General features: G+C 43.8%; 1 protein-coding gene across 1 annotated transcript; it reads left to right on the forward strand.

Moving 5' to 3' along the window:
- The first annotated feature begins 240 nt into the window (after nucleotides 1-240).
- Nucleotides 241-26,829, forward strand: LOC121533949 (capping protein inhibiting regulator of actin dynamics). Its single transcript, XM_041840334.2, has 9 exons — nucleotides 241-598; nucleotides 20,981-21,149; nucleotides 21,745-21,877; nucleotides 22,062-22,217; nucleotides 22,347-22,589; nucleotides 22,723-25,429; nucleotides 25,587-25,780; nucleotides 25,918-26,077; nucleotides 26,288-26,829. Exons 3-9 carry the CDS (start codon nucleotides 21,836-21,838, stop codon nucleotides 26,446-26,448), a joined length of 3,663 nt encoding a protein of 1,220 aa, XP_041696268.1. The 5' UTR covers nucleotides 241-598; nucleotides 20,981-21,149; nucleotides 21,745-21,835; the 3' UTR covers nucleotides 26,449-26,829.
- The last annotated feature ends 691 nt before the right edge of the window (nucleotides 26,830-27,520 follow it).

The raw sequence follows: 27,520 nt of genomic DNA on the forward strand, positions 1-27,520 counted from the left end.
CAATAACGGTGTGAATACGTTATGCCTCATAAATTAATTGAGAGAGAGCGCGCATTCTTCACATATCATTTTTGCCCAATATTTTGAGATCCATTGCACTGCGGCTGACGGAAGTGAGATTTTGATTAGAGCAATACTAATGATCAAAGACAGAAATATGATAGGCCACTTCACTGTGACAGACTGTGAAGACTGTCAATGACAAACAAGCACCTCCACTCCGAATAAAACACTGGGCCTTTCCAGACATTAAGCCTATATCAGATCAATAGCCAAAGCTATTTGTGTGAATATATGCTATATATAGGCAACCATTAAAGACAAACTGATGAGTGACATCATAGCGGAGATCGGTAGTGGACGTTGGGTGATTTTTGTGCACAGCCTCCACCAGCCACACCCTCCCGCCTCACGTGCGTGCAGCTGTGCAGGACTCAGTTTCTGTGCCGCCGTCTGTGCGCTTTGCCGTGCGCGCGTGTCTGTGCGAGCACCCGCAGCATCAGCAACACAAAGAGGGTCGAAGAGCTGTGGATAGGAGATACAAGGCGCAGTGGGCAACTTCAAGGCCGATTTGCGGGCAAACAAGATCACTTATAAGGTGTTGGGAGCTTGTCCTTTATTCTTGCATATTTTCTTAGTCATAAATGGTGTCTTTATTTTCAGTAGGCTGCTGACCTTGTCACAGCCTTTCATTTTCATTGACCTGCTGACGATTGCTCCATCCTTCAGAGATGTGTGTGTGCGCTGGAAAAGGACAGTGTCGTTTCATTTGATTATAAATGCGTGATTCTATTTGGCATAGCTCGAATTGGGGAGATAATTGGCTATTTGGCATTTTCATTATATTATTTTTAATGATTGAAATGGAACACGTTCACCCTACAGCTTTGGTTTATGTTGGCTACTGTCTCAATTTACAGTAGGCATATTTGTGATAAAATATGAAATAAACGATAGATGGTTTGTTCTCCATATACTTACATCCGCCTTTTTATAGCACTGTATAACCAAGATTGCAGCGCCTCCGTTATATTATAAACCCTTATTATGTTCTATCCCTGCATCTCTTTGTAGGCTACCTGTGCTGTGCCAAATCCTATTGTGTCATGGACCAGAGAGATGGCATTATGTATTTCACGCAATATTGTTTCGACCCGTGTCCCCAGATATCAGATGGAATGTCTAAAAACAGAAATCATTGTCTCAAACGTTGTAACACGGAAGGTGCGTAACAGCGGATTTGTAGAGTTTCAGCCAATGGTTTGGCCTCGTTTTCTTCAATGCAGCATTTACCGTTATAAATTTGATCTTAATATAGAGACCATGAATAATTGAATTTATCCAGAAATTGACATTCAGAGTTGTTACCTGCAGTAAAGATACTGTATGTCAGTTGGGTGATGCCCGAGTTGTGTCTATTTCAGTTATGGTTGTCTTCTTTTGAGTATCTCATTAGCTTACTCATTGCAGAGTGAGCAATAAGAAGATCCAGTAAAGCCCCATGCCTTTATGTGCGATGTAGCCTGTACAAAAACATAATTTTAAATGGCCAGCCATGTTTATCTCTCCAAGCCAGGGAGGGGAGCATTGTTGACATTAGGCCTTAGAGAGTTTAATATCTCATAGCACATACAGTGAGGGGAGCATTGTTGACATTAGGCCTTAGAGAGTTTAATATCTCATAGCACATACAGTGAGGGAAAAAAGTATTTGATCCCCTGCTGATTTTGTACGTTTACCCACTGACAAAGACATGATAAGTCTAAGGTTTATTTCAACAGTGAGAGACAGAATAACACAAAAAAAATCCAGAAAAACGCATGTCAAAAATGTTATAAATTGATTTGCATTTTAATGAGGGAAATAAGTATTTGACCCCTCTGCAAAACATGACTTAGTACTTGGTGGCAAAACCCTTGTTGGCAATCACAGAAGTCAGACGTTTCTTGTAGTTGGCCACCAGGTTTGCACACATCTCAGGAGGGATTTTGCCCCACTCCTCTTTGCAGATCTTCTCCAAGTCATTAAGGTTTCGAGGCTGACGTTTGGCAACTCAAACCTTCAGCTCCCACCACAGATTTTCTATGGGATTAAGGTCTGGAGACTGGCTGGGCCACTCCAAGACCTTAATGTGCTTCTTCTTGAGCCACTCCTTTGTTGCCTTGGCCGTGTGTTTTGGGTCATTGTCATGCTGGAATACCCATCCACGACCCATTTTCAATGCCCTGGCTGAGGGAAGGAGGTTCTCACCCAAGATTTGACGGTACATGGCCCCGTCCATCGTCCATTTGATGCAGTGAAGTTGTCCTGTCCCCTTAGCAGAAAAACACCCCCAAAGCATAATGTTTCCACCTCCATGTTTGACAGTGGGGATGATGTTCTTGGGGTCATAGGCAGCATTCCTCCTCCTCCAAACACGGCGAGTTGAGTTGATGCCAAAGAGCTCGATTTTGGTCTCATCTGACCACAACACTTTCACCCAGTTCTCCTCTGAATCATTCAGATGTTCATTGGCAAACTTCAGACAGGCAAGTATATGTGCTTTCTTGAGCAGGGGGACCTTGCGGGCGCTGCATTGTTTCAGTCCTTCACGGCGTAGTGTGTTACCAATTGTTTTCTTGGTGACTATGGTCCCAGCTGCCTTGAGATCATTGACAAGATCCTCCCGTGTAGTTCTGGGCTGATTCCTTACCGTTCTCATGATCATTGCAACTCCACGAGGTGAGATCTTGCATGGAGCCCCAGGCCAAGGGAGATTGACAGTTCTTTTGTGTTTCTTCCATTTGCGAATAATAGCACCAACTGTTGTCACCTTCTCACCAAGCTGCTTGGCGATGGTCTTGTAGCCCATTCCAGCCTTGTGTAGGTCTACAATCTTGTCCCTGACATACTTGGAGAGCTCTTTGGTCTTAGCCATGGTGGAGAGTTTGGAATCTGATTGATTGATTGCTTCTGTGGACAGGTGTCTTTTATACAGGTAACAAGCCCGTTACCTGTATAAAAGACACCTGGGAGCCAGAAATCTTTCTGATTGAGAGGGGGTCAAATACTTATTTCCCTCATTAAAATGCAAATCAATTTATAGAATTTTTGACATGCGTTTTTCTGGATTTTGTTGTTGTTATTCTGTCTCTCACTGTTCAAATAAACCTACCATTAAAATTATAGACTGATAATTTCTTTGTCAGTGGGCAAACGTACAAAATCAGCAGGGGATCAAATACTTTTTTCCCTCACTGTACATCTAACCCTAAATGAGCTTTGAGTGCCTATGTCCATGTCTTAAATGAGACCAAAGTGCGTTTGGCGAGAATAATTATATCCCTGCTCAAAGTCTATGTATGTGTAGATAGATGAGTGGATGGATGGTTGGGTAGGTGATAAATGAACACATGGACAGATGGATGCTTCTCCCCTACCGTAGTACTGAATGTTTGGAGTCATCCAAATGAGTTGCTGCATTTTGTAGCCCTGTAGTCTGTACTGTATCCTTTGCAGTGGGGACTAGAGAAACAATGTACCAAAGCTTCACTCTCACTGTCAATAATTCATGGGGCAGGGGATGTTTTTATTTGAGAAAGAACATAAGGTACTGTGTTGGTATTTGGTACAGTAACTACCTTGCCAAGGTGTAAGGTCCTCAGCTTCTGACCAAAGTGCTTTTTGTTTCTCAGATTGCACAGTCAAGTCGTATCTTGCTAGACAGAAACATAATTCGTCAAAGACATACAGTATTGGTATGTTGTTTGTTTATACATTTGGGTCTGTAACCCTTGGCATCTATGGTGATGCAGGCTACATGTAGCAAATAGTGTTATTGATATACTGTAAGAAAATACAAATGAAAATGTGCTCGGTATATATTTAAAATAGCAGCATATTGAGAGTATGAGAGAAAACGATGTCTCTGTGGCACACAGTGTAATTACATCACTTGATTCCTTCCCAGGTCTGTCCTAATTGTTATCTGGCCCTCTGTGCTGTAAGTATGATATGAAGTTTTCACAGATTTGGTTCAACCTAAAATAGCAGTCATAGAAAGCATCCTAGAGGGAATTCTCTGAATAAATGGAATGAATTGACTTGCATCCTGTTTTCGCAGCGTTGCCTACAAACTACTCTATGGAGTTTTTTTATTTTTTATATACATTCAGTACTGGCTCCCTCTTCCAAAAATGGATCTGAGCCATTCCTATGATAGATTTTTTTTTTTCCCACTCAAGTTTAATCCATGAGCCTCTTACAATGGCATCTGATCCAATCACACTATTCAAACACTGCAAAATTCATGTAGTACCACAGAGTTCAATCCATCAGGACATTCCTGAATTGGAATTGGAACAGCTTATCATAAAGAATAATCTGACAGGCCAATCATACTGGAGGAATTCCAATCAATACACGTTTACATTCAAATTAAAAGCCACACTTATGGTCCCTGAATGAATTTATGCCTTACGATATAAGAGAAAAGGCTGCTACTGTATGACTGAGAATCATCACTGCAGGCTGTTGATCTTGGCCTGTAAACCTCCCCGCTCATGTAATGTTGAATGATTTAGACTTATTCTCCTCTCATTCCCCCTGTGTGTTTTGTGGGAGTTTCTATGAATAAAGCCAGTCAGAGAGCAGTGAGTCTATGATGTGTTATGCTGCTGTAATGTAGCCAGCCTCCAGGCTGGTAAAGCCCCATCATTACTATATCCCTATGAGGCTGTAGTGTGATACAACTGCCAATGCCCTCTGAAGGGCTTTATAGGAGACTTATACAGGCCTATTAGGCTGTAACACAACACCGTTCCAACCCCATTATGCTGCTGGACAAGACCCTTATAACTGTGAAATAATTATGGATGACTAGTAGTCTGGTAGCTAAATAAGATTATTTTTTATCTGATGATACTGTAAATGATCTCAGATTACAATAAAACATATTACTTGATGGAACTCGTATAGCTTTACCCTATGATGACATTTGGCGTTAAATCTAGTAAAGTCTCGTCAATCTATGATCATCCTATGACATCTCTTTAGATCTAATGAGTTCTAACCCTCTCAGAATGTTATAATCCTATGAAATTGATCATGTTACTGTTAGAACCCTTTGACAACATCATGATTCCACCAGCATATTCTTGGTGAAGGAGTCCACAAAGGCTCTGAATTCCTCAAGACTGCAGGACGGGTCTCTTGACATTAAAGAAGTTCTATGAGAGACTGCTATAACATTATGAGACCCACTGTAGCATACCAACTATAATGGGCACCGTTACAGTTACACACATATTTACAGTTCATTTACAATGATCAGCTGTGTGCTCATCAGCCAGTTGAAATGATGAATGCCACTTTGTTCTCCTCCTGCACTGGCTGATCTGGCTTAGAAACAAAGTATCACTTTGTGCCTCCTCAGCAACAGACACAGCAAAACACCCGGTGTTTTGCCTATCACAGGCCAACAGACCACCCCTCCCTCTCCTCAGAGACACTTTGTCCTGCTCACTCACACATGTACAGTGCCTTCAGAAAGTATTCATACCCCTTGACTTATTCCACATTTTGTTGTGTTACAGCCTGAATTCAAAATTGATTAAATTGGGAGGTTTTCTCACCAATCTACACACAATACCCCATAATGACAAAGTGAAAACATGTTTTTAGAAATGTTAGCAAATTTATTGAAAATGAATACAGAAATATCTGAGTCAATACTTTGTAGACGCACCTTTGGCGGCGATTACAGCTTTGAGTCGTCTTGGGTATGACTGTATCAGCTTTGCACATCTGGATTTGGGGATTTTCTCCCATTCTTCCTTGCAGATATTCTCAAGCTCTGTTAAGTTAGATGTGGAGCGGCGGTGAGCAGTAATCTTCCAGTCTTTCCACAGATTTTCAATGGGATTCAAGTCTGGGCTTTGGCTGGGCCACTCAAGGACTTTCACATTCATGTTCTGAAGCCATTCCAGCGTTGCTTTGGCTGTACGCTTGGGGTCATTTTCCTGTTGGAACATAAATCTTCACCCCAGTCTAAGATTGTTTGCACTCTGAAGCAGGTTCTCATCAAGGATTTGCCTGTATTTGGCTCCATTCATTGTTCCTTCTATCCTTACCAGTTTCCCAGTCCCTCCTTCTGAAAAGCATCCCCATAGCATGATGCTGCCACCACCATGCTTCACGGTAGGGATGGTGTTGGACAGGTGATGAGCTGTGCCTGGTTTTCTCCAGACATAGCGCTTTGCATTCAGGCCAAAGAGTTCAATTTTTCTCATCAGACCACTGAATCTTTTGCCTTATGCTCTCAGAGTTTTTCACGTGCCTTTGTTGCAAACTCCAGGTGTGCTGTCATGTGCCTTTTTCTCAGAAGTGGCTTCCGTCTGGCCACTCTCCTATAAAGCCCAGATTGGTGAAGTGCTGTAGAGACTTGTCCTTCTGGCAGGTTCGCCCATCTCAGCCAAGGAACTCTGGAATTCTGTCAGAGTTGTAATTGGGTTCTTGGTCACCTCCCTGACTAAGGTTCTTCTTGCCCGGTTGCTCAGTTTGGTCAGATGGCCAGCTCTAGGCAGAGTCTGGGTAGTTCCATATTTTTTCAATTTCCCAATTATGGAGATCACTGTGCTCTTGGAAACGACATATATGCCTCATTCCAATTCTATCTCAGGGATCTACGGACAGTTCCTTGGACTTCGTAGTATAGTTTGTGCTCTGACGTACTGTAGACTGTGGGACCTTATATAGACAGGTGTGTTTCTTTCTAAATCATGTCCAAACAATTGAATTGGCCACAGGTGGACTCCAATCAAGTTGTAGCGACATCTCAAGGATGATCAAAGGAAATTGGATGCACCTGAGCTCAATTTGGAGTGTCCTAGCAAAGGGGTGTGAATACTTATGTAAATGAGATATTTCAATATTTCATTTTCAATACATTTGCTAACATTTCTAAAAACATGTTTTCACTTTGTCATTATGGGGTATTGTGTGTAGATGGGTGAGGGAAAAAATAAATGTAATACATTTTGAATTCAGGCTGTAACACAACAAAATGTGGAATAAGTCAAGGGGTATGAATACTTTCTGAAGGCAATGTCTACATTCACTGACAAACACAGGGAGTTGTACATGCATGCATGCATTCACAAACATATTGCAGATACCATGTGCTCATAATCACAACAAATAGCCACTGCATGCTCTTGCAGTCAAACATTTGGCAACAAAAACACACTCTCACACACAAACATACTCAAGCACTCACTGCATCTGTTCAGTGACACCTGACTCTAGGTAATACCTTAGTTCCACTGTGACACAGGAGGCGGGTAGAACGGCCACACACACACACACACACCACTCACATAGAGATATCTTTGCACACAGACGCGACAGCAGCAAGGTAAGACTGCATTCTTATACACAGAAACTGGCATTATTGATATTTAAACATCCATTCAGGGTCAAATCTAAAATTGATGCATTCACAGTACACAATGATAGAAGCACTGTTAGCTTGCTCTTGACTCGTATCAACAAATTGCAGGATCGTGTAACACTCTCAACACAAAAAGATTAAATCATATTTGAATAGAACTGCATTTTACATTTCTTCCTGGTAAGTTTATAATGTAATACTGTATTCTCCAAGTTCATAGGATGAAAATAATTTGGGAGGTATTTACCAGGTAAATTCACAGAGAACACATTTACAGCAACGACCTGGGGAATAGTTACAGGGGATGAATGAGCCAATTGGAAGCTAGGGATGATTAGGTTGCCATGATGGTCTGACAGACAGATTAGGAATTTAGCCAGAACACCGGGGTTAACCTCTACGGGATCGGTGTCCAGTATACGGGATGGTTGAGCTAATGTGCGCTAATGTGATTAGCATGACTGTTGTAAGTAACAGCAAACTTTCCAGGACATAGACATGTCTTATATGGGCAGAAAGCTTAAATTATTGTTAATCTAACTGCACTGTCCAATTTACAGTAGCTGTTACAGTGAAATAATACCATGCTATTGTTTGAGGAGAGTGCACAACAACAAGAAAATCTATCACGGCAACTGGTTTGGTACATTCACCTCTGAAGGTAAATAATGTACTTACATTCAGTAATCTTGCTCTGACTTGTCATCCTAAGGGTCCCAGAGAAAAAATGTAGCATAGTTTTGTTTGATAAAATCCATTTTTATATTCAAATGTAGGAACTGGGTTCTACAGTTTGAACCCCTGCCGTCTCTGGCTCCACACCCACCCCGCCCGGCCATCTACAGTGGGGGAAAAAAGTATTTAGTCAGCCACCAATTGTGCAAGTTCTCCCACTTAAAAAGATGAGAGAGGCCTGTAATTTTCATCATAGGTACACGTCAACTATGACAGACAAATTGAGGAAAAAAAATCCAGAAAATCACATTGTAGGATTTTTAATGAATTTATTTGCAAATTATGGTGGAAAATAAGTATTTGGTCACCTACAAACAAGCAAGATTTCTGGCTCTCACAGACCTGTAACTTCTTCTTTAAGAGGCTCCTCTGTCCTCCACTCGTTACCTGTATTAATGGCACCTGTTTGAACTTGTTATCAGTATAAAAGACACCTGTCGACAACCTCAAACAGTCACACTCCAAACTCCACTATGGCCAAGACCAAAGAGCTGTCAAAGGACACCAGAAACAAAATTGTAGACCTGCACCAGGCTGGGAAGACTGAATCTGCAATAGGTAAGCAGCTTGGTTTGAAGAAATCAACTGTGGGAGCAATTATTAGGAAATGGAAGACATACAAGACCACTGATAATCTCCCTCGATCTGGGGCTCCACGCAAGATCTCATCCCGTGGGGTCAAAATGATCACAAGAACGGTGAGCAAAAATCCCAGAACCACACGGGGGGACCTAGTGAATGACCTGCAGAGAGCTGGGACCAAAGTAACAAAGCCTACCATCAGTAACACACTACGCCGCCAGGGACTCAAATCCTGCAGTGCCAGACGTGTCCCCCTGCTTAAGCCAGTACATGTCCAGGCCCGTCTGAAGTTTGCTAGAGTGCATTTGGATGATCCAGAAGAGGATTGGGAGAATGTCATATGGTCAGATGAAACCAAAGTAGAACTTTTTGGTAAAAACTCAACTCGGTCGTGTTTGGAGGACAAAGAATGCTGAGTTGCATCCAAAGAACACCATACCTACTGTGAAGCATGGGGGTGGAAACATCATGCTTTGGGGCTGTTTTTCTGCAAAGGGACCAGGACGACTGATCCGTGTAAAGGAAAGAATGAATGGGGCCATGTATCGTGAGATTTTGAGTGAAAACCTCCTTCCATCAGCAAGGGCATTGAAGATGAAACGTGGCTGGGTCTTTCAGCATGACAATGATCCCAAACACACCGCCCGGGCAACGAAGGAGTGGCTTCGTAAGAAGCATTTCAAGGTCCTGGAGTGGCCTAGCCAGTCTCCAGATCTCAACCCCATAGAAAATCTTTGGAGGGAGTTGAAAGTCCGTGTTGCCCAGCGACAGCCCCAAAACATTACTGCTCTAGAGGAGATCTGCATGGAGGAATGGGCCAAAATACCAGCAACAGTGTGTGGAAACCTTGTGAAGACTTACAGAAAATGTTTGACCTGTGTCATTGCCAACAAAGGGTATATAACAAAGTATTGAGAAACTTTTGTTATTGACCAAATACTTATTTTCCACCATAATTTGCAAATCAATTCATAAAAAATCCTACAATGTGATTTTCTGGGTTTTTTTTCTCTCATTTTGTCTGTCATAGTTGACGTGTACCTATGATGAAAATTACAGGCCTCTCTCATCTTTTTAAGTGGGAGAACTTGCACAATTGGTGGCTGACTAAATACTTTTTTTCCCCACTGTAGATGTGTGTAAGTTAGTGTATAAGCTAATGATCCATCATGTATGACATTCCTGGGAGTGTGTAAACTTACATTTTGTATTACCATATAATTTTTGTATGTTCTCTATAGTTACGTACTTGAAAATGTATCAATTGACCAATTCGGCACATTTGGGAAGAGTTGATCCAAAATAGTCCAGTATTGCAATGATTCACTGGATCAATCTGAAACTTTGCACACACAAAATCTAAATTGCGCCTAAACTGCAATATTATATTGTGGCCTTTCTCTTACATTTCATGTTTTTTTGTTTGTATTATCTTCTACCAGATCTAATGTGTTATATTCTCCTACATTCATTTCACATTTCCACAAACTTCAAAGTGTTTCCTTTCAAATAGAATCAAGAATATGCATATCCTTGCTTCAGGTCCTGAGCTAAAGGCAGTTAGATTGGGTATGTCATTTTAGGCGAAAATTGAAAAAAAGTGTACGATCCTTAAGAGGTTCCTCTACTCTTATGATAAGTGCCATGGGATCTTTAGTGACCACAGAGAATCAGAACACCCGTTTAACGTCCCATCCGAAAGACAGCACCCTACACAGGGCAACAACGGTTTGCACATGAAGCGTCAGTCTCACATCACTGTGCCATTGTGAAATGTCCAGTGAGAGAAAAAAGGCCTATTTGTTTGTTTTTGTTGTCATTGCATGGCACACGTGGAAGCCTATTACCTCACTAGTGGTCAGTAGGGTAACTGTAACCCTGCTGGTCATGTGACTGCTGCTTTGTGTGTCTCACGTTCTGTCCCACCATCCAACCATCTCTCTTCTGCTACTCTTCACATCTAGACTTCAACTTCATGTAATTTTTTTATCCCTTCTATCTTTCTTCCTCTAGCCTATCCCTTTATCTTTTTCACCCCCACTCCTACTGTTATATTATAGCTGATGTTGTTGCTCTCGGTTTTATAGATTAAATATACTTGCATATGGTAAGTCTTGCAGTATGGTGACAGAGAGCATCATTATGCCATCATCATCATACTTCTGTGTATGTATGTGTGATATCAACTTGTATGTGTAAGCGAAGGAGTGGTGATAGTTGAGTCTTATTTGGAGTGAGGATGGACAAGCCTCTTGATCCCTTTGGTGTCTCCTTCGGTGCTGATTTGCCAAGAAGCTGTTGCCTTGGGAACCGGAGATTGCTACACTTCAGATATTTTTCATCAGAGAGAGAAGAGAGAGGGCGACAAAGAGAGGGGTAAATGTGACAATAACAACCCTGTTGTAATGTATTGTGAAGCATTGCAGACGTTATTGGCACTTTAGTCAATAACAACTGATATTCTGTAACCAAGAAGAGGCCCTGACCTGAATCTATGGATTCTATGTCCTTCTTGTCCCCCACACTGACCGTGCTACAGTGTATGTAGTACTACTGACAAGGACTTCTTCCTCATCCTCCTCATCCATACCTTCAAATACTTTAGTTGCCCTCCATATCATACCTAATCTCCATCCTACATCCCCAACTCTCAATAGAGCGCCTTAAGCAACCCTAATAACTTTAAGAACAACCCCAAAGCTGCTGTTTACCTTTCTGTTTGTATTTTATTTCCCTTTGTTTCTCCCAAAGCCACAGAGAGAGGAGGCAACAGCAGCAGTGCCGCTGACCTGGTCTGGGTTAAAGAGACAGACATTGTACAAAAGGGCAGATCGATGTTCCCTAAGGTTTTACTGCAGTGGTGCGCAGCCCTGTCGAGTTGTGCCGCTGAAATAGGTAAAGTGTTACACAGCCCCACCGCGTCCATGTGCTTCGACAACAAGCTGTTTACGCTGTCAAGCTATACAACACTTTAGCCAACCCATTGCGCTATCATGGCACTGAGCTATGCCATTGAGCTATGGCAGTTAGCTGTTAGCTCTCCCACTGTGCTTATGGCTATAACCAGGGCTGTGTCACAGTGGAGTGATGTTGAGCTGTTGGGTGGGTACACAGTAGCAGCACTGCAATACAGCAGTGTGGTGCTATGCCACTGCCACACTGTGTTGCAGCTGTACCCTTGTCAAAGGCATCTCTCTCTCTGCTTCTCCTGCTTCTCTCATCCCATCTGCAGCTCTGCTCTCAAGTCTGTCTACTGTGCGAACGCACACACACACACACACATGCGCACACATGCACACACAGACACACACACATACACACGCACACTGTCTCATTGCCACGCAGACGCCTGCTCAACATATACTCTCATGTGGTCAGCTCAGCTAAAGCTATTGTACTCACACACCGCATATACACATACTGAACACACACATACTGAACACACACATACTGAACACACACACATCCTGAACACACACATACTGAACACACACATATTGTACACACAAATACTGAACACACACAGACTGAACACACACATCCTGAACACACACATATTGTACACACACATACTGTACACACACATACTGTACACACACATACTGAACACACACATCCTGAACACACACATACTGTACACATATGCAAACACACATACACGCTTCCACACCAACCACATACTGTACATATACAGTACACTAACACAGTCACTCCCTTACAACCAATAACACATTCTCTCTCACACACATCAATACACACTGTATGCTCCAACACATTCCATCTCCACACATACTTGCTGGCTCCTTGTTCTGCGCTAACTAGAGTTAGTCAGGACAAAGAGCCATTCTGGGTGAGGCATTTCTGAGAGGCTCTGTCAGGCCCTGTCACCCTCAGGAAGGATAAGCATTGAGGCAGTACAGCATGCTGCTGATCCCTCTGGGGACGGGAGAACTCTCTCTGTCTATCCCTCCCTCTCAGTGGCGGCTCCTGAAAAAATTCTCAGGGGGGGCAATTTTTCTGATGATTTAGGTGACCTACACACATTTTTTAAAAGATATGTCCAGCAACAACATGAAGACAGGGGCAGCATATAAGTCAATACCAGAAGCATTTATTGACTGATCTCAAAAGTGTTGGCTTACAAAATCAAAATAAGTTATCACAGTAAAAATAATCAAGGGTGTTCTTTCACATTCCTCAACACTGCATAAACAATATGCATTTCCATAAACAAATGAAATATCAGCTGAAAATACAGCATCTTGGTATTTGTTCAGATTGCAGGATCAACAAGAGCTTTTACCACATTTTTTGCCTCATGGTTGAATTGGAAATATGTGCACCTGAGCATAATTCACAACAAGCAAGCAGGAGCTTTTGATAGAGGCTACTGAAAACATTGATGCAAGTTATTGGTAATAAGACATTTTTATAGACTTCCATATTCTGCCCTCTTGTATAGATTTGTGAAAATGAACAGTGATAGACATTTTGCCTGAAAACAGAATTTGAAAGTAATTTCTAGAAAAGGTAAACACAGCTATCTGTATGGCTTTGTAAAAATTAACAACCATATTCTGGCCAATTGTATAGATTTGTAAATATGAACAACCATATTCTGGCCAATTGTATAGATTTGTAAAAATGAACATTGAGAAAGATCGAATGATATTGTTTAATCTTACCTTATGGCCTGCACACTGCTTGTGAAGCTGTCGAGGGCACGTTTGATAAAGACAGCATCGATGTCCTTCTTCTGTAGCTTCTGGTACAGAATGTCGACGTGGGGCATGATTTTGTGAAAAAGCCGCAGGAAAAAAATAAAATCTTCATCAAGTAGCATCCTCACGTAGCCAGAGGCCTCTCTCAGGGTGGGCTGGTCAAATGAACCCAATGAACCCGTCCGAATGGCTTCAAAACATTCTATGAGGTCGTCTCGATTCTCGTAGACAGTTTTCACGACTCTGCTTAGTAGAAACCTGTTGAATTATTAAATTTGGTCTGGGAGGTCCTAATTGTTTCGTTGCCAATTTATCTTGATTTGTTCGCCGACAAAAAGGAACTTCTTTCAAAGAGACAATCGAGTTGCACTGAAGGCTAGCCATTTTGACAGTAATAGTGAATTGATTGATGAGGCTACCCGCTCTTTTCTTAGTTACGTTCATGGTTATGTTACGTATGACGAAAGCGCGTAAGTGCAAGCCCTCAGAAACCCATAGAGATTGTATTGAAAGCTCTGATATTTGAAAAAAATTGATTTTACATTAGAGGCTATGAGAGACTTCTGGGCGATTTTCAACCTGACTGAAATCGCCCCAAAACGGGCGGGGACATTTGAAGCACGACTTTAGCCTGATTGGACATTTAGTGGCAGATCAGACGTCTAGATTAGAACACTGATAACTACTGTTGCCGTGATATAATTGATTAGAAAAAAAATCCCTTCCTTTTCCCGTTTGGCAGTGCGTCGCCCATATCGCCCTAATGAACACACCGCCCCTGCTCCCTCTCCTTCTTCATGTCTCTATTCCTCTCTCTATCTCTCCCTCTTGCTCTCTCTATGTCTCTATCCTTTGCTGTACCTCTCTCTTTACCCCCCACCCTCTCTGTCTTTCCCTCTACCCCCCCTCTCTCTCTGTCTTTCCCTCTACCCCCTCTCTCTCTGTCTCTCCCTCTACCCCCCTCTCTCTCTGTCTTTCCCTCTACCCCCCCTCTCTCTCTGTCTCTCCCTCTACCCCCCTCTCTCTCTGTCTCTCCCTCTACCCCCCTCTCTCTCTGTCTTTCCCTCTACCCCCCCCTCTCTCTCTGTCTTTCCCTCTCTATCTCTCTCTCCCCCCTCTCTTTCTCGGTACTGTCTCACACATGCCAGGCTTCTGGCTCGAGTGCTTGGGATTTACACACCATGTGTTTCCGCTGTACATGTGAAAACCGGTGGGTCAACAACGTGCTGGTGTCTAGAGACTGACAGGTGTTGGATGAGAGGTGTTGCAGCCAGAGAGCTGTGTGTGTGATTGAGGTGTTGAGACGATTGTTTGGTGAGATAAAAACAGCATCTTTCATTTTAATCTAATTTTTGCAACATTATGTTTCTCAAATTGTCTCTGTTAAAAGTGGTGGGTGGTGGTGGTGATCAGTGTACCATGTAGTTTTGTTCAGAAGTTGCACTGCAGTCATGTGTGACGGGTATCATCCACATTGTGCTTAGGTGGAGGATCTCTAATCAAATGCAGGTCTGGAGGAACAAAGGGCTTCCCTGCTGGGTTAACACATTATCTACAGCTGCAGTGAGAGAAAGAGATAGTTGAGAGAGGGAAGGAGAGGGAAGGAGAGAGTACTGTGAGTGTCCTGTGATTTGTTCAGTTATGATTATCTTTATTTGAAAGGTGTGTTAGGTGTCATTTGAAAGATGTATACGTCTCATTAACACTTAATTCAATTACAACACTTTTCTGAGCTATGTAAGGTGTTTGTTTGGCTATCTAAGCAATTATGTTTGCACACAAACTGTGTGTAGCACAGTGTCCTCGGAGGGGTTCCCTATACCATTAACAAGCTAGTCACCAAGGGACCCTTCGAGAGAGGGGAGAGAAGATCATTGCAAGGTAGAGGATGAGAGGGCTGGGGAGAGAGAGAAGGAGAGCAAGGGACAGCTGTGTCATTTAAACTGCACGCTTTGTGTGAGCTCTCATGTTTCTCCCTTCACTCAGTGAGTGCTGCTCTGTCATCTCCTTTTTTCCTTTCTTACACGGGACAGGACCCTCACTCGCTCACTCTCACTAAAGACAACAACAACCCCCATGTTCACTCTCTTTTTTCTTACCACAGACAAGGCCGTTACCATGGCTAAGGACGCCAGGGAAACTAAGCGTGACAGTCATTTAGAGGTAACCGTATACGAAAGCCCAGGTTAATAGGAAAAAAATAGTGATTTTAGACAAGGCCTTAAAGAGACAGGACTCAGACTAATTCATGATAACCTCGGGAGGATACAAGGAGGCCTTTGTTGGCTTATATTTATACCTCTTTAACTGTCTCTTTAAGAAATGCATGGTGTGGTGATGTAGTGATGGGTTGTACAGTAACTGATATCAAAAGCTTACAGAGGCCTATCTTAGATGTGTGTGATGGTTTAAGGCCTCTGTGTGACCCTGTGTGTGATTTCTGCACCCAATTCCTGCTTTTATCACCTATTGGTATCTACTTTCCTATGGTGAATTAATACATTCTGAAATGATTGAATTGACAGGACAACTGACAGGACAACTGAGTGTTCTACTCTGCTGAAAATGTGTCCTTTCTAGTTTCATGCATGAGTGTGTGAGCACGCCAGGGGCAGTGAGTGCAATATTGGCCGGCTAGCGAAACAGAGTAGAAGCAGTGCAGTATGGGCCGGCCAGCGACACAGAGCAGAAGCAGTGCAGTATGGGCCGGCCAGCGACACAGAGCAGAAGCAGTGCAGTATGGGCCGGCCAGCGACACAGAGCAGAAGCAGTGCAGTATGGGCCAGCCAGCGAAACAGAGCAGAAGCAGTGCAGTATGGGCCGGCCAGCGAAACAGAGCAGAAGCAGTGCAGTATGGGGCGGCCAGCGAAACAGAGCAGAAGCAGTGCAGTATGGGCCGGCCAGTGAAACAGAGCAGAAGCAGTGCAGGACAGGCCCTAATGCTGGGAAAAATAATCCACAGTACAACACTCAATACTTCCTCAGAGGGAGAAACAGACTGACAGACAGAGAGAAATAGGCTGGAGCAGCTCATCAGTTTGCTCAATAACACACTCTAAGACACAGAGGCTGAGCCCAGTAGTCTCTCAGGTTTGGCCCAGTCAGCAGTCTGGGTCAACAGACTAGTACACTGTTGACATCCTGTTGGTAGACTGTCGGTACACTGTTCTGTTGAGGCCTTTGTTTCTCTAAATTGCACCAATGTTAAGAAATGATTAGGTAACACTGATTACATGATTGAATTATACCACAGATAATATGGTAGTTTGGATATGAGGACAGATGATGATTTGCCTGAGGTCTTGGTAGAGGTGATTGATGGCTATTGAATATTTAATATGATTTAAATGGTCAGGAGTTAGAGTCGACCTACAGTATAGTATTTTAATCACTAAGGATAGATGGATGCAGATGCAACTTTTTAACACTACTGACTCAAACTCACACAGCTCCCAGAGGTGGTGTTTGTGACCAGAGAGTGGAAATTAGTTTACTGTATAATTTCCCACAATGCCCTTGTGCAGCAACACACACAGAGTGAAATCCCACACTGGTTGCTACTTATAGCCCTGCAAGGGATAACCGGAGAGCCCAGAAAGCATTTGCCTTCACAGTGGTGTAGAGTAGCCTGGTAACCTTTCCCACTTCAGTTCATCCACGGGATCTCCCACTAACATTCAGACACAAACAAACACTGACATAGATACATTACACACATCTGCTCATACAGATACTCATACTGTATGAATATATACAGTAATCCTGGAAAACACTGACCTCGAGCCACGTGCACACACACACATACATGTATTGAACACACATGTTGAAACACACCTCTCAAACTGGCAGGCAAAAGTATGCAATTACCTGTATGCACTAGTCTAGTGTAAAATAACATTTTAGATTGAATAGTCTTCATTTACCTTGGCATGTGAAATAGCTTTCAACCAGGCCACTCAGTGAGGATAGGAAAGCATTTTAGTGGGAGAAGTGATAACCTCCTTCAGAGTGCTTGACTTGGACTGAAATAGGTGGCGGTACTCATTTTGGGTGCCGGTACTGTTTATAGTTAGGTGCAGGAGCTCCACAATACTATTGAGCTGATATTCTATAAGAGGAACAGGAGCCCAAGCAGTAGACCAATTGAGGTGCCTGTACTCAGCTCCAGTGAGCTCCTGCCCAAGTCAAGCACTGCTCCTTCCACTCTTGAGATACAGTAACAATATAATATCTATGGATAGCATATCGACACTGGTTACCATATCATGTCAACAGCATTCAGGTCAGGAGATCCCTGAGAGACCACTGTCAGACGTTTTATTTTAGACACGGAAATGTTTATCTTATATGACTGGGAGTTTATAACTGACTGGCAAGGAAAGCTAATGAGGAAATAAAGATATAAAGCAAAGGTCCTCTTATCTTCAGTTCAGCACTGTGGCATGGAAACTGCTCGGTCGTCAAGACTCAATCACTACCAACTGAAATCATGCCCTGTCAGTGTCTGCCAGTGAAGTGGTTTACCAGGGTTGTATAGCAGGTAGGTAGTTGCACTATGATTTATGTTTTTGACAGCAGTAATTTACCGATACAATATTTCACGGCTGGATATTGGTCAACAAATCACATAGCCAATACCAACAAAATTATATTTTGCTCTTGTGATGTAATCATTATGTTGTTATAGTAGTAGTAAGCAACCGCCTTGTAGATAAATGAACAGCAAGCTTCCTTGTTCATAAGAGCTGTACCTAAAATAGAAGTACGATTTGTGCAATATAAGGTTAAGATCTCTGAGAGTGTGGTTCTCAAATTAATTTGTAGAGAATAGAAACTAGATGGAAACTGTGATGTGTCCTTGTGCACATTGTCATTGACATTTCCAGAGATAAGCTTCTGTACTCAGGAACCACATTTTGTACTCTGATAAACAGGAAATTAATCTTAATATAATATTATTGCTAAGGATTCTGTAGATATATTGGTTTGGTTTGTTTGTGGGCTACCTGGTGTGCTAGCATTCTGCTACATGGCAGCTCTGAAATGTTCTGTGAACCAAGGTTATTATAGTAAACTAAAACTAAAAAATGAATCATGAAAAGTAAACTAAAATAATAAAAAACTACAACTATACTGAAACTATCTTTGACTCCAAAACTAACTAAAATAAAATAAAAACCATAATTAATTATGTTCAGTTAGAGTTTTATTTCTAAACTTCGGGCAAAAATCTAATGGGGTTTCAAGCTACTGGATCTGGTGGGTAAATCCTGCTAGTAGATGGCCATGTTTCAAAAAGGCCTAGCATGTGCATCACTGTCACTAGCTATCACTAGCTAACAGGGAAAAATGTCTAGGTAGTTAACTTGATTCTTCTTACATGTACTACTTAAGTTAAAAAGTTTCCTTCCACCATATTTACCCAAGGCCATACAGCCATATGGTTCTCATTTCAACAACTGACCACAGTGGGGCCAAACTGTCCCGACACTCAACTTAATAATCACTGCGTGCAATGCGGTTTTGGAAACCTCAGAAATCTTTCATATCACCCCAAAATGATTTTACAAATACAAAAGATACATTTACTGTGCGCCGTTTTAACACAGATTCCCACAGAGGTGTTTTGTGTTACACTTCCTAAGCTAATGGAAACTCGGGAGGGAACAAAAAAAACCTGTCGGCTCAAAACTGTGTTACACAAAAAAACTAAGTTAGAATCTGTGGTAAAACAGCTAACAGTAAGTGTATCTTTTGTATTTGTAAAGTTATTTTGGATGATAATTAAGTTAGGTGTTCAAGGTTTCCAGAACTGTATAGTAATCAAGGATCAATTGTTTCTAGATAGAGCGTTTCACACTTGACAAAATCACTTCAGCTAATCAAATGGGACGTGGATTACTACAATGTAGCATTGGAGTCATGAGAAGTGCTAACCTAACCTATGACCTGACCAATCACCTTATCAAAGATGGTGGATAAATACGTTTGTTTACTCAGGCCGTTTACCATTTAAATGTTTTTTCAATGTTCCGGTCTGTGTAAGTGGGCGTTCCCTCTCTCGCGTGAGCATGCTTTCCCGCATGAGCTCATGGTTCCTCCATAATATCTGGCATGCTCACACGAGAGAGGGAACAGCTGGCTCTGGTCTACTTTGTGTCCTCTCCCCGGTCGCCATACCTGCCCGACCAGAAAAAATTTGCCAGTGAGATGTCTCGCTCTCCAATAAGTAGACCAGTGTGGCCCCGCCCCGATCAGAAGAAATGAGGGAGTCGAATGTCTCGCTTTCTCTTCTGTCTTTGACCTTAAGTATAGTTGCAAGAAGTGACAAGACAAACCCAAAAACAAACAAAAAACGATATAACCCAAATGACTCATAGGCTCCCACGCATGCATTCTGTCGCTAACACTAAACCTAAAACTGAAACAAAATAATATAAAAAACAAAATAAAAAAGGACTGAAAACTCAGGTCTGAAAACTCACTGAAACTAAACTGAATTTAAAATCGAAAAAACTAATAGAAATAAAAACACAAAACTATAATAACCTTACTGTTGACTAGGTGCTCCCTACACTTTAATAAGATATCTGTTGGTCATCTAAATTGCTGCTCAGATGAAACACCATCTGACAAGGTCACAGAGACAGGACGAGGAGGCAGTCATGATGAGCTTCACCGCCATTGTTTCTGCATTTGTAGTAAACTTCTGGTTATGCGATTATATAGCTGGGATTTTCAAGGTTGATTTGTAATGAGTCATTGTGGTGGTGAAAACTCTGCTCCATACCACCCAGCTGTTTGAGTGAAGTTGGCATAAAAACTCTTTTTGGGGACAATTTATGAATCAGTTTGGCACAAGCCACGATAGAGGAGTATTTATGTGATGAAGGAGCATGTACAAACGTCAGTGATAAATCACATCTATGTGGATAAATCACATCTATGTGGAATTAGACAACCTGGAACCTCAAAAGTCCACAGCACACCATGCTGTGTAGATAACATGAACAGTATTGAACTGTCTAAAGTTGCTTTGGATAAGAGTATTTGTGAGGCCTTGAGTATCTGTTCAAGTGAAACAAATGTATGTTTGCATATGAGAGAGAGAGAGAGAGAGAGAGAGACAGTCATTCAATGAGTGAGTGATTTCCTGAATGACTCCCAAGGGTGCAGTCAGGTCAGAATGATTCAGCCTTTTTATGATCAGAATGTTGGTTTTCCTCCATGTCCTTCTGACTGTTGCTACTTTATTTAGCACATTCTGTTATTCAAGGTAAGTGTTATCAACCGAGCCAAGGTTTTCTCTTCACCTAATCTGCTGTGGAGTTCTTTTGTATACTTACACACACACACACACACACACACACACACACACACACACACACACACACACACACACACACTACGGCCCACTCATTTAGATGTAATTATACAGTCCACGGATGTGATAATAAAGAGAGATAAGGTGATAGTGTGTGGCTTTGGTTATCATTTCTCTTTCTGCCTGCAGAGAGGCGACGACAGGGCAAATTCCAGCCATTCAGACGTCTGTTTGGGAAGAGGAATAAGGAGGCAGCAGAGCGGGACTTTGATACAGCAGAGCTGAAGGCTAGCTTCTCCACAGGGGAAGTGTCTAACGAAGTCGTCTCAGATGATGAGGAGACCAATCAACATCTGAGGTAAACGGGACATCTACGTATTCTGTTTGATATTATGAGAAATACTCCAGTAGTCCAGGTTGCATTTATACACTGTTCATAATGTTGTCATGAGGTCATGCAGTTGAGTTGGATCTACATTGCCGTTTTCCCCCTATTGCTTGTACAGGTCCCCATCTCAAAATGAAACAAGCTCTGAACACAGGTCTTATCAATAACTTAGTCTGCATGGCCTTGAGCACATTATGTCTTTAATCCCTTCCAGTAAGCCACACCCAGACCACAGAGAACGCCTATAATACTATTTCCACTAAGACCCAACATGGATACCACATATATTATCATGTGGCTTCTTGTTTGGCATGCAATGTGTCTGGTTATCTATTTTTCGAGTCAGCAGAGTCGACTGAATCTATCTGGTGAGAAAAGGGGGCAGTTCAGTTGAAATGTGTTCTATAAACTGCTTGACTGACTTTTAGCTTTTAATTGGTGGAGTGTGAAAGGGTTTCGGTTTGTGCAAATGAATTTACTCAGGGATACTACATCTTGTCAGGAATTAATGAGTGACTGACTGTAATAGCATGCTATAGCTGTAGCGCCCGTTATGTCTTTGCAGGAAGCTGAACCCCATTGGGTCCCGAGCCCTCTCCTACGACAGTGTGTTTATCCCAGAGGAAGCAGTACAGGAGCCCAGCCCAGAACAGACCATGTCCCAGGAAAACGTCTCTGATAAAGTCAGGAACCTGCAGGTGGGCCTTAAACACGCACACACACACACATTCAGATGTATGTTCACAGTCTTGGTTGATGCCTCTAATTACCATGTACTCGTAAGTCAACAGTTGCTCCCAGATAACATACACTTTAATGTTACTGCTGTCTTCAATGTCTAACACCAAACCCAAAATGTGTGTGTGTGTGTCGAATATGCAGAGGCAGATAGCACAGAATATCAAGTTTGGCCAGAGGCCCCCCTCTCTGAGGAAGAGTGAGGGAGACGAGGGCAGCTCGGATGAAGAGGAGGTGCCCAGGAGCCATCTGAGTGTCTTAGCCCAGGTGGAGGTTGAGCCAGTGGACACAGAGCCAAAGGTAATAGCAGATCATTAACTGCATAATCTTTGGTTCACTGTTAGCTTATAATGCTACAGTAGTAACTCAAAGAATTTGTGTTGGAAATATAGGAAGAAAATGAAAATGTTCTGTTTTCATGACAACCAGGGGGCCAGTCAGGACCAAGAGGCCGGTGAGAGCCATGGAGCTCCCCAGGCTGAAGCCCCCAGCACTCCAGTGAAATCTCCCAGGTCCAAACAACTTCTTCCAGCCATCGGCACCATTGAGTCTATCGACCTGGATGGAGTCTCACAGTCTGTCCCTCGGCTGGACAACACCGCTGCCAAGCATAAGCTGTCTGTCAAACCCAAAAACCAGAGGATCTCCCGCAAGCACCGCCGGTACACACAGGTGAGAGGGGTCATGGTCCTTACAGTTGGTGGTCTTTCTTTGGTATGAATGTACATACATAGAATTGTCATATAGACTGAATATAGTGAGATAAAGCTCAACAATAGAAATCAAAATACATTATTTTTTTCAGGATCTGCAAGAGGTGGATATCCCTGGCATACAGCAGGAGGAGAAAGATGCAGCAGACAGCCAACACAGGACCACTGAGGAGGAGACACCCCCAGAGAAAACCAAGAAGCAGAATCTGCAGGAGGAGGAGAGACGGGAGTCCAGGAGAAAGAGAGACCTGGCGGAACAGAGGCACAGAGTGGAGGAGGAGGATAGAAAGAAGAAAGTAGAGGAGTGGAGGCTGCGTGAGTTAGAGGAGGAGCGATGTCGCAAACAAGAGGAGGGACGTATACTTAAAGATGAGGAGGAAAGGAGGCAGAGAGAGGAGATGGAGAGGAGGATGAAAGAAGAAGAGGAGAGGATACAGAGAGAGGAGATGGAGAGGAGGATGAAAGAAGAAGAGCAGAGGAGACAGAGAGAGGAGTTGGAGAGGAGGATGAAAGAAGAAGAGGAGAGGATACAGAGAGAGGAGATGGAGAGGAGGATGAAAGAAGAAGAGCAGAGGATACAGAGAGAGGAGATGGAGAGGAGGATGAAAGAAGAAGAGGAAAGGAGCCAGAGAGAGGAGATGGAGAGGAGGATGAAAGAAGAAGAGGAGAGGATACAGAGAGAGGAGATGGAGAGGAGGATGAAAGAAGAAGAGCAGAGGATACAGAGAGAGGAGTTGGAGAGGAGGATGAAAGAAGAAGAGGAGAGGATACAGAGAGAGGAGATGGAGAGGAGGATGAAAGAAGAAGAGCAGAGGATACAGAGAGAGGAGATGGAGAGGAGGATGAAAGAAGAAGAGGAGAGGATACAGAGAGAAGAAGAAAGAAGGATGAGGGAGGAATTGGAGCTTATGCAGCGAGAGGAGAAGGAAAGGACACTGGTGGAAGAGAAAAAGAAGAAAGAGGAAAGAAGTAGAAAAGAAGAAGAGGAGAGGAAGCAGTGTGAACTGGAGGCAGAGCGTCTCCGTGTAGATGAGGAAAAGAGACTGAAAGAGGCAGAAGAAGAGGAGGAGAGAATGAAAAAGCAGGTGAAGGAAAAGAGAAAACTGCTTGGAGAGGAGGAGAGGAAGAAAAAGGAGAAGGAGGAGGAGAAGAGTCTGTGTGCAGAAGCGGCTGCGAGCAGCTCTGACCCTGAGAGGAAGAGGAGGGCGGAGGAGGTGCGCTGGAGAGAGATGGAGAAGAGACAGAGGCCGTTCACCTTCAAAGTGTCCTCTGGGGAGAAGCAGATCCTGTTCCAGAAGGTCGACCTGACGCCTGTTATACTGGCCTCCAGTCAGCAGGGGAGCACTGTGGCTGAACACAGAGAGAGAGCCAAGGCCTCATCGCCTGGAGGAGCTGACTCCCCCACCCTCCCATCCTCTCATCATGTCCCCCACACAGCCATCCTGGTGACAGGTGGCCAGCTATGTGGCACTGCTGTCAACCTGGACCATATCAAAGAAATCGCTTGTAAGTCTATCCTGGGTCTGGCAGATGAAAAGAAAGCTGCCATGGGCATCCCACCACCAACCAAGACCAAGACCTCACCAGACCGCAAGTCTGGGAAAACAAAATCCCTCAGCGAGTCCACAGACCAGTCCAGTGCAGCCGTCCTTGCAGAGTGGGCCAGTATCCGCTGCAAGATATTCAAGGGGGCGGAGGAGGGGAAGTATGAGGAATACCCAGACCCCCAGAGCCAAAGCCGACCCAGCAGTGAGGACCAGAGTCCGTTCCCCCATACCAACCTCAGGAAGACCATGTCCACCAGCGCCAAGTTCTCCATCACCCCGGCCAGGAAGAAGTTTGCCAACTCCAACAGGAACTCTGAGGTGTTGAATCTGGAAGAGAAGGAAGGAGGAAGCCCAACCTCTACTCTCTCCAACACCTCCTCCAGCGCCTCTATTCCCCCTGCAGTCTCACCAGCACCAGGCAGCAAGGCCCAGAGCAGGGGTGGTAAGTATGTCCGGATTTCAGACGGAACAGGGGAGTGCATGTTTGCCAAAGACCTCCCTTCATTCATAGTCCCCAGCTCTTCCCAGTGCTCCCCCAGACCTGAGGACTCAGAGACAGATGCTGAGAGCCTGGGAGGAGAATCAGAGGACTCTGACGGCCGGGAGGAACAGGGGGAGAAGGGCCAGCCCTCTCCGTTTGGGATCAAGCTGAGGAGGACCAACTACTCCCTCCGCTTCCACAGTGATCAGTCAACAGACAAGAGGAAAAAGAGGTACAGCGCCGGTGACAGCTTCAATGGGGTCCCCTCACCTCTGACCCCCATTGACCCTGACGCCTCAGTTTTCTCTGATCGATCCAGCCCTGCATCTCCACTCAGAGAGAGCATTCCTGGGGTAAAGCCTGGACATATGGTTGTATCTCTGCCAGAGCCCAGGGCCAAAGCAGGCAAGTCTCCCACCCCTTCCATACACAGCGAGGAGAAGCCGTCCAAACCCTCACTCTACCAAAGACCGAGCACATCCCCTAAACCTGCCACCCCTCCCCCCTCTCCACTCCCCAAAGTGGGCAGAGGGGGTCCAAGCGATGCAGTGGTCCAGAGGACGAGGGTGGGGGCTAATTCAGCTGGCCATGAGGAGCGAGTTGAGAGGACGGAGGAAACCTCAGCTGTGGCCCAGCTCCACAGGAACGGCCAGGGACAGGGTCAATGGGGTCAGGAGGAGGAGGAGCCCAAGGAGAAGAGGTCCTTCTTCCCCTCCATCAGTATCCCCTGGAGGGAGCAGGCTGACAGTAAAACAGAGCTCATCAGGAAAGGTTAGTGTCACCTTGGGAAGCGCATATGCTGCAAGTGCTCCAATCTCCATGACAGATATTTGCGAGTAGGGATGTCACACCTGCATTTTAATTACTTGAGTGATTTTGTGTATATGATGTCAAGTATATGATGATTGTCTCGTCTCACCACTTACAGAGGGGAAGCCATCGCTGCAAAGCAGGCACTCGTTGGACAGCGTGCCGGTCCAGGACAAGGAGGCGGGGCCTCCGTGGATCACGCTGGCGCTGCAGAAACAGAAGGGCTTCAGGGAGCAGCAGCAGAGCCGAGACGAACGCTGCAGCAATAGAGAAGCCAAACTGGCCGAGAAACAGGCCAAGGACAAAGACAGCGTATGTTGCTGCACTTTAACACACATTACTGTCCTTACCTTCATACACTCACGATTATGCTTATGCAGAGATAGAAATGCATTCAGGGCAGTAGGAGAGACTGGGACAGTCCGCTAAAAGGTACCTGTGTTTCACAGTGTGTGTTGGTTAGTCCTTCAGAGGGTAAGGGGAGTGGAAACACCAGCCCTCCCAAACCACAGACACCGGAAGAGGCCAAGAGACCAGACTCCCTCCTGGGCTGCTTCGAGCGCCGGGACCACCTGAAGAAAGCCAACACCCTGCCCAGTACTGTCACAGGTAAGAGCTTTCATATTCACAACTATTTGTCATCACACTTTCCCAAGATCGCATCAAACATTTAGGATATCTCACATATGAAACATGATTATATTACATCTGGATCATCATAATCAAACCAATCTGTTATCAAACTTGTGTGGATTACTACACTTTTATGGTGTCCTCAGCATGCATTATAACCCTTTCTCTCTGGGTCTTGTGTTCCAGTTGAGATTGCAGACTCCACACCATCGCCCCCTGCAGTGAAGGAGGTGACCAAGCGCTTCCTGTCCACTGACTCTCCCCAGGTGTCCACTGAGCCGGCCTGGCTAGCTCTGGCCAAGCGCAAGGCCAAGGCCTGGAGTGACTGCCCTCAGATCATCAAATAACCTCCTCTCTAACCTCTACACTGCATCAGTACTGTACACACACTGCCCATGAACTATGACCCCTGTCCCAAACCATCCCAACCTCTCCTCTCTGCCCCTGCACTCTAACCTCAACCCAAGTCTCCCCCTATTTCACCATAACCATGTACTTGTATGATTAGTATGATTAAAAGTGTTTCACATTCATAATATAAACACAGTCACACATTTACAAACACGAACACTCAGTACAAGCATGCACTTATATGAACACCTGAAAACACAAGCTACATTTTTTTTAAAGATTACCTGGCTGTATGCTATCAACTATACATTTACATTTTAGTCATTTAGCAGATGTTCTTATCCGGAGCGACTTACAGTTAGTGAATGCATTCATGTTTTTTTTTTGTTTTTTTATACTGGCCCCCCGTGGGAAACTAACCCACATCCCTGCCGGCCAAACCATCCCCTACCTTGGATGACGCTGGACCAATTGTGCGCCGCCCATGGGTCTCCCGGTCGCGGCCGGCTGCGACAGAGCCTGGACTCGAACCAGGATCTCTAGTGGCACAGCTAGCACTGCGATGCAGTATACAATATCTTCCAACAACTCAAAAGATCCTACAGTAGCCAATCATGGCCACTGCTGGCCATTGCAATAGCCAATCCCAACCCTTACTTCTCTTCAGTAGCCAATCAAAGCACCACAGCTGTAAATAGATAATGTGTTTAACATAATACAAGATAAAAATGCTTATGTATTGCAAAGATCAATCCCACAGGTCTGAAAAAGGATATAGATTATTCATTCAAGGGTGCTTTGGGAACAGTGTTTTAAGGGCTACCAGTAACCAATAACCCAACATGACAGATGATCACCGTGTTTCGTCCTTAAAACAACAATAGTTATGTTACCTTATCTTGTGGGTATTATTTCAAGCACTGGTTTTAACAATGTTGAAACAATATATTTGTAATCTCTGAGCCTTGTCTGCGATGTACAAAAGCTTATTTTTTACTTGTATTCAAAAGCAGTACTTAGTATAACTATTCTCACTGTGCCCGTGATGACTGTGACAGCTGTCTAAGA

The sequence above is a fragment of the Coregonus clupeaformis genome, chromosome 20, assembly GCF_020615455.1.
Source record: "Coregonus clupeaformis isolate EN_2021a chromosome 20, ASM2061545v1, whole genome shotgun sequence".
Taxonomy (NCBI): Eukaryota; Metazoa; Chordata; class Actinopteri; order Salmoniformes; family Salmonidae; genus Coregonus; species Coregonus clupeaformis.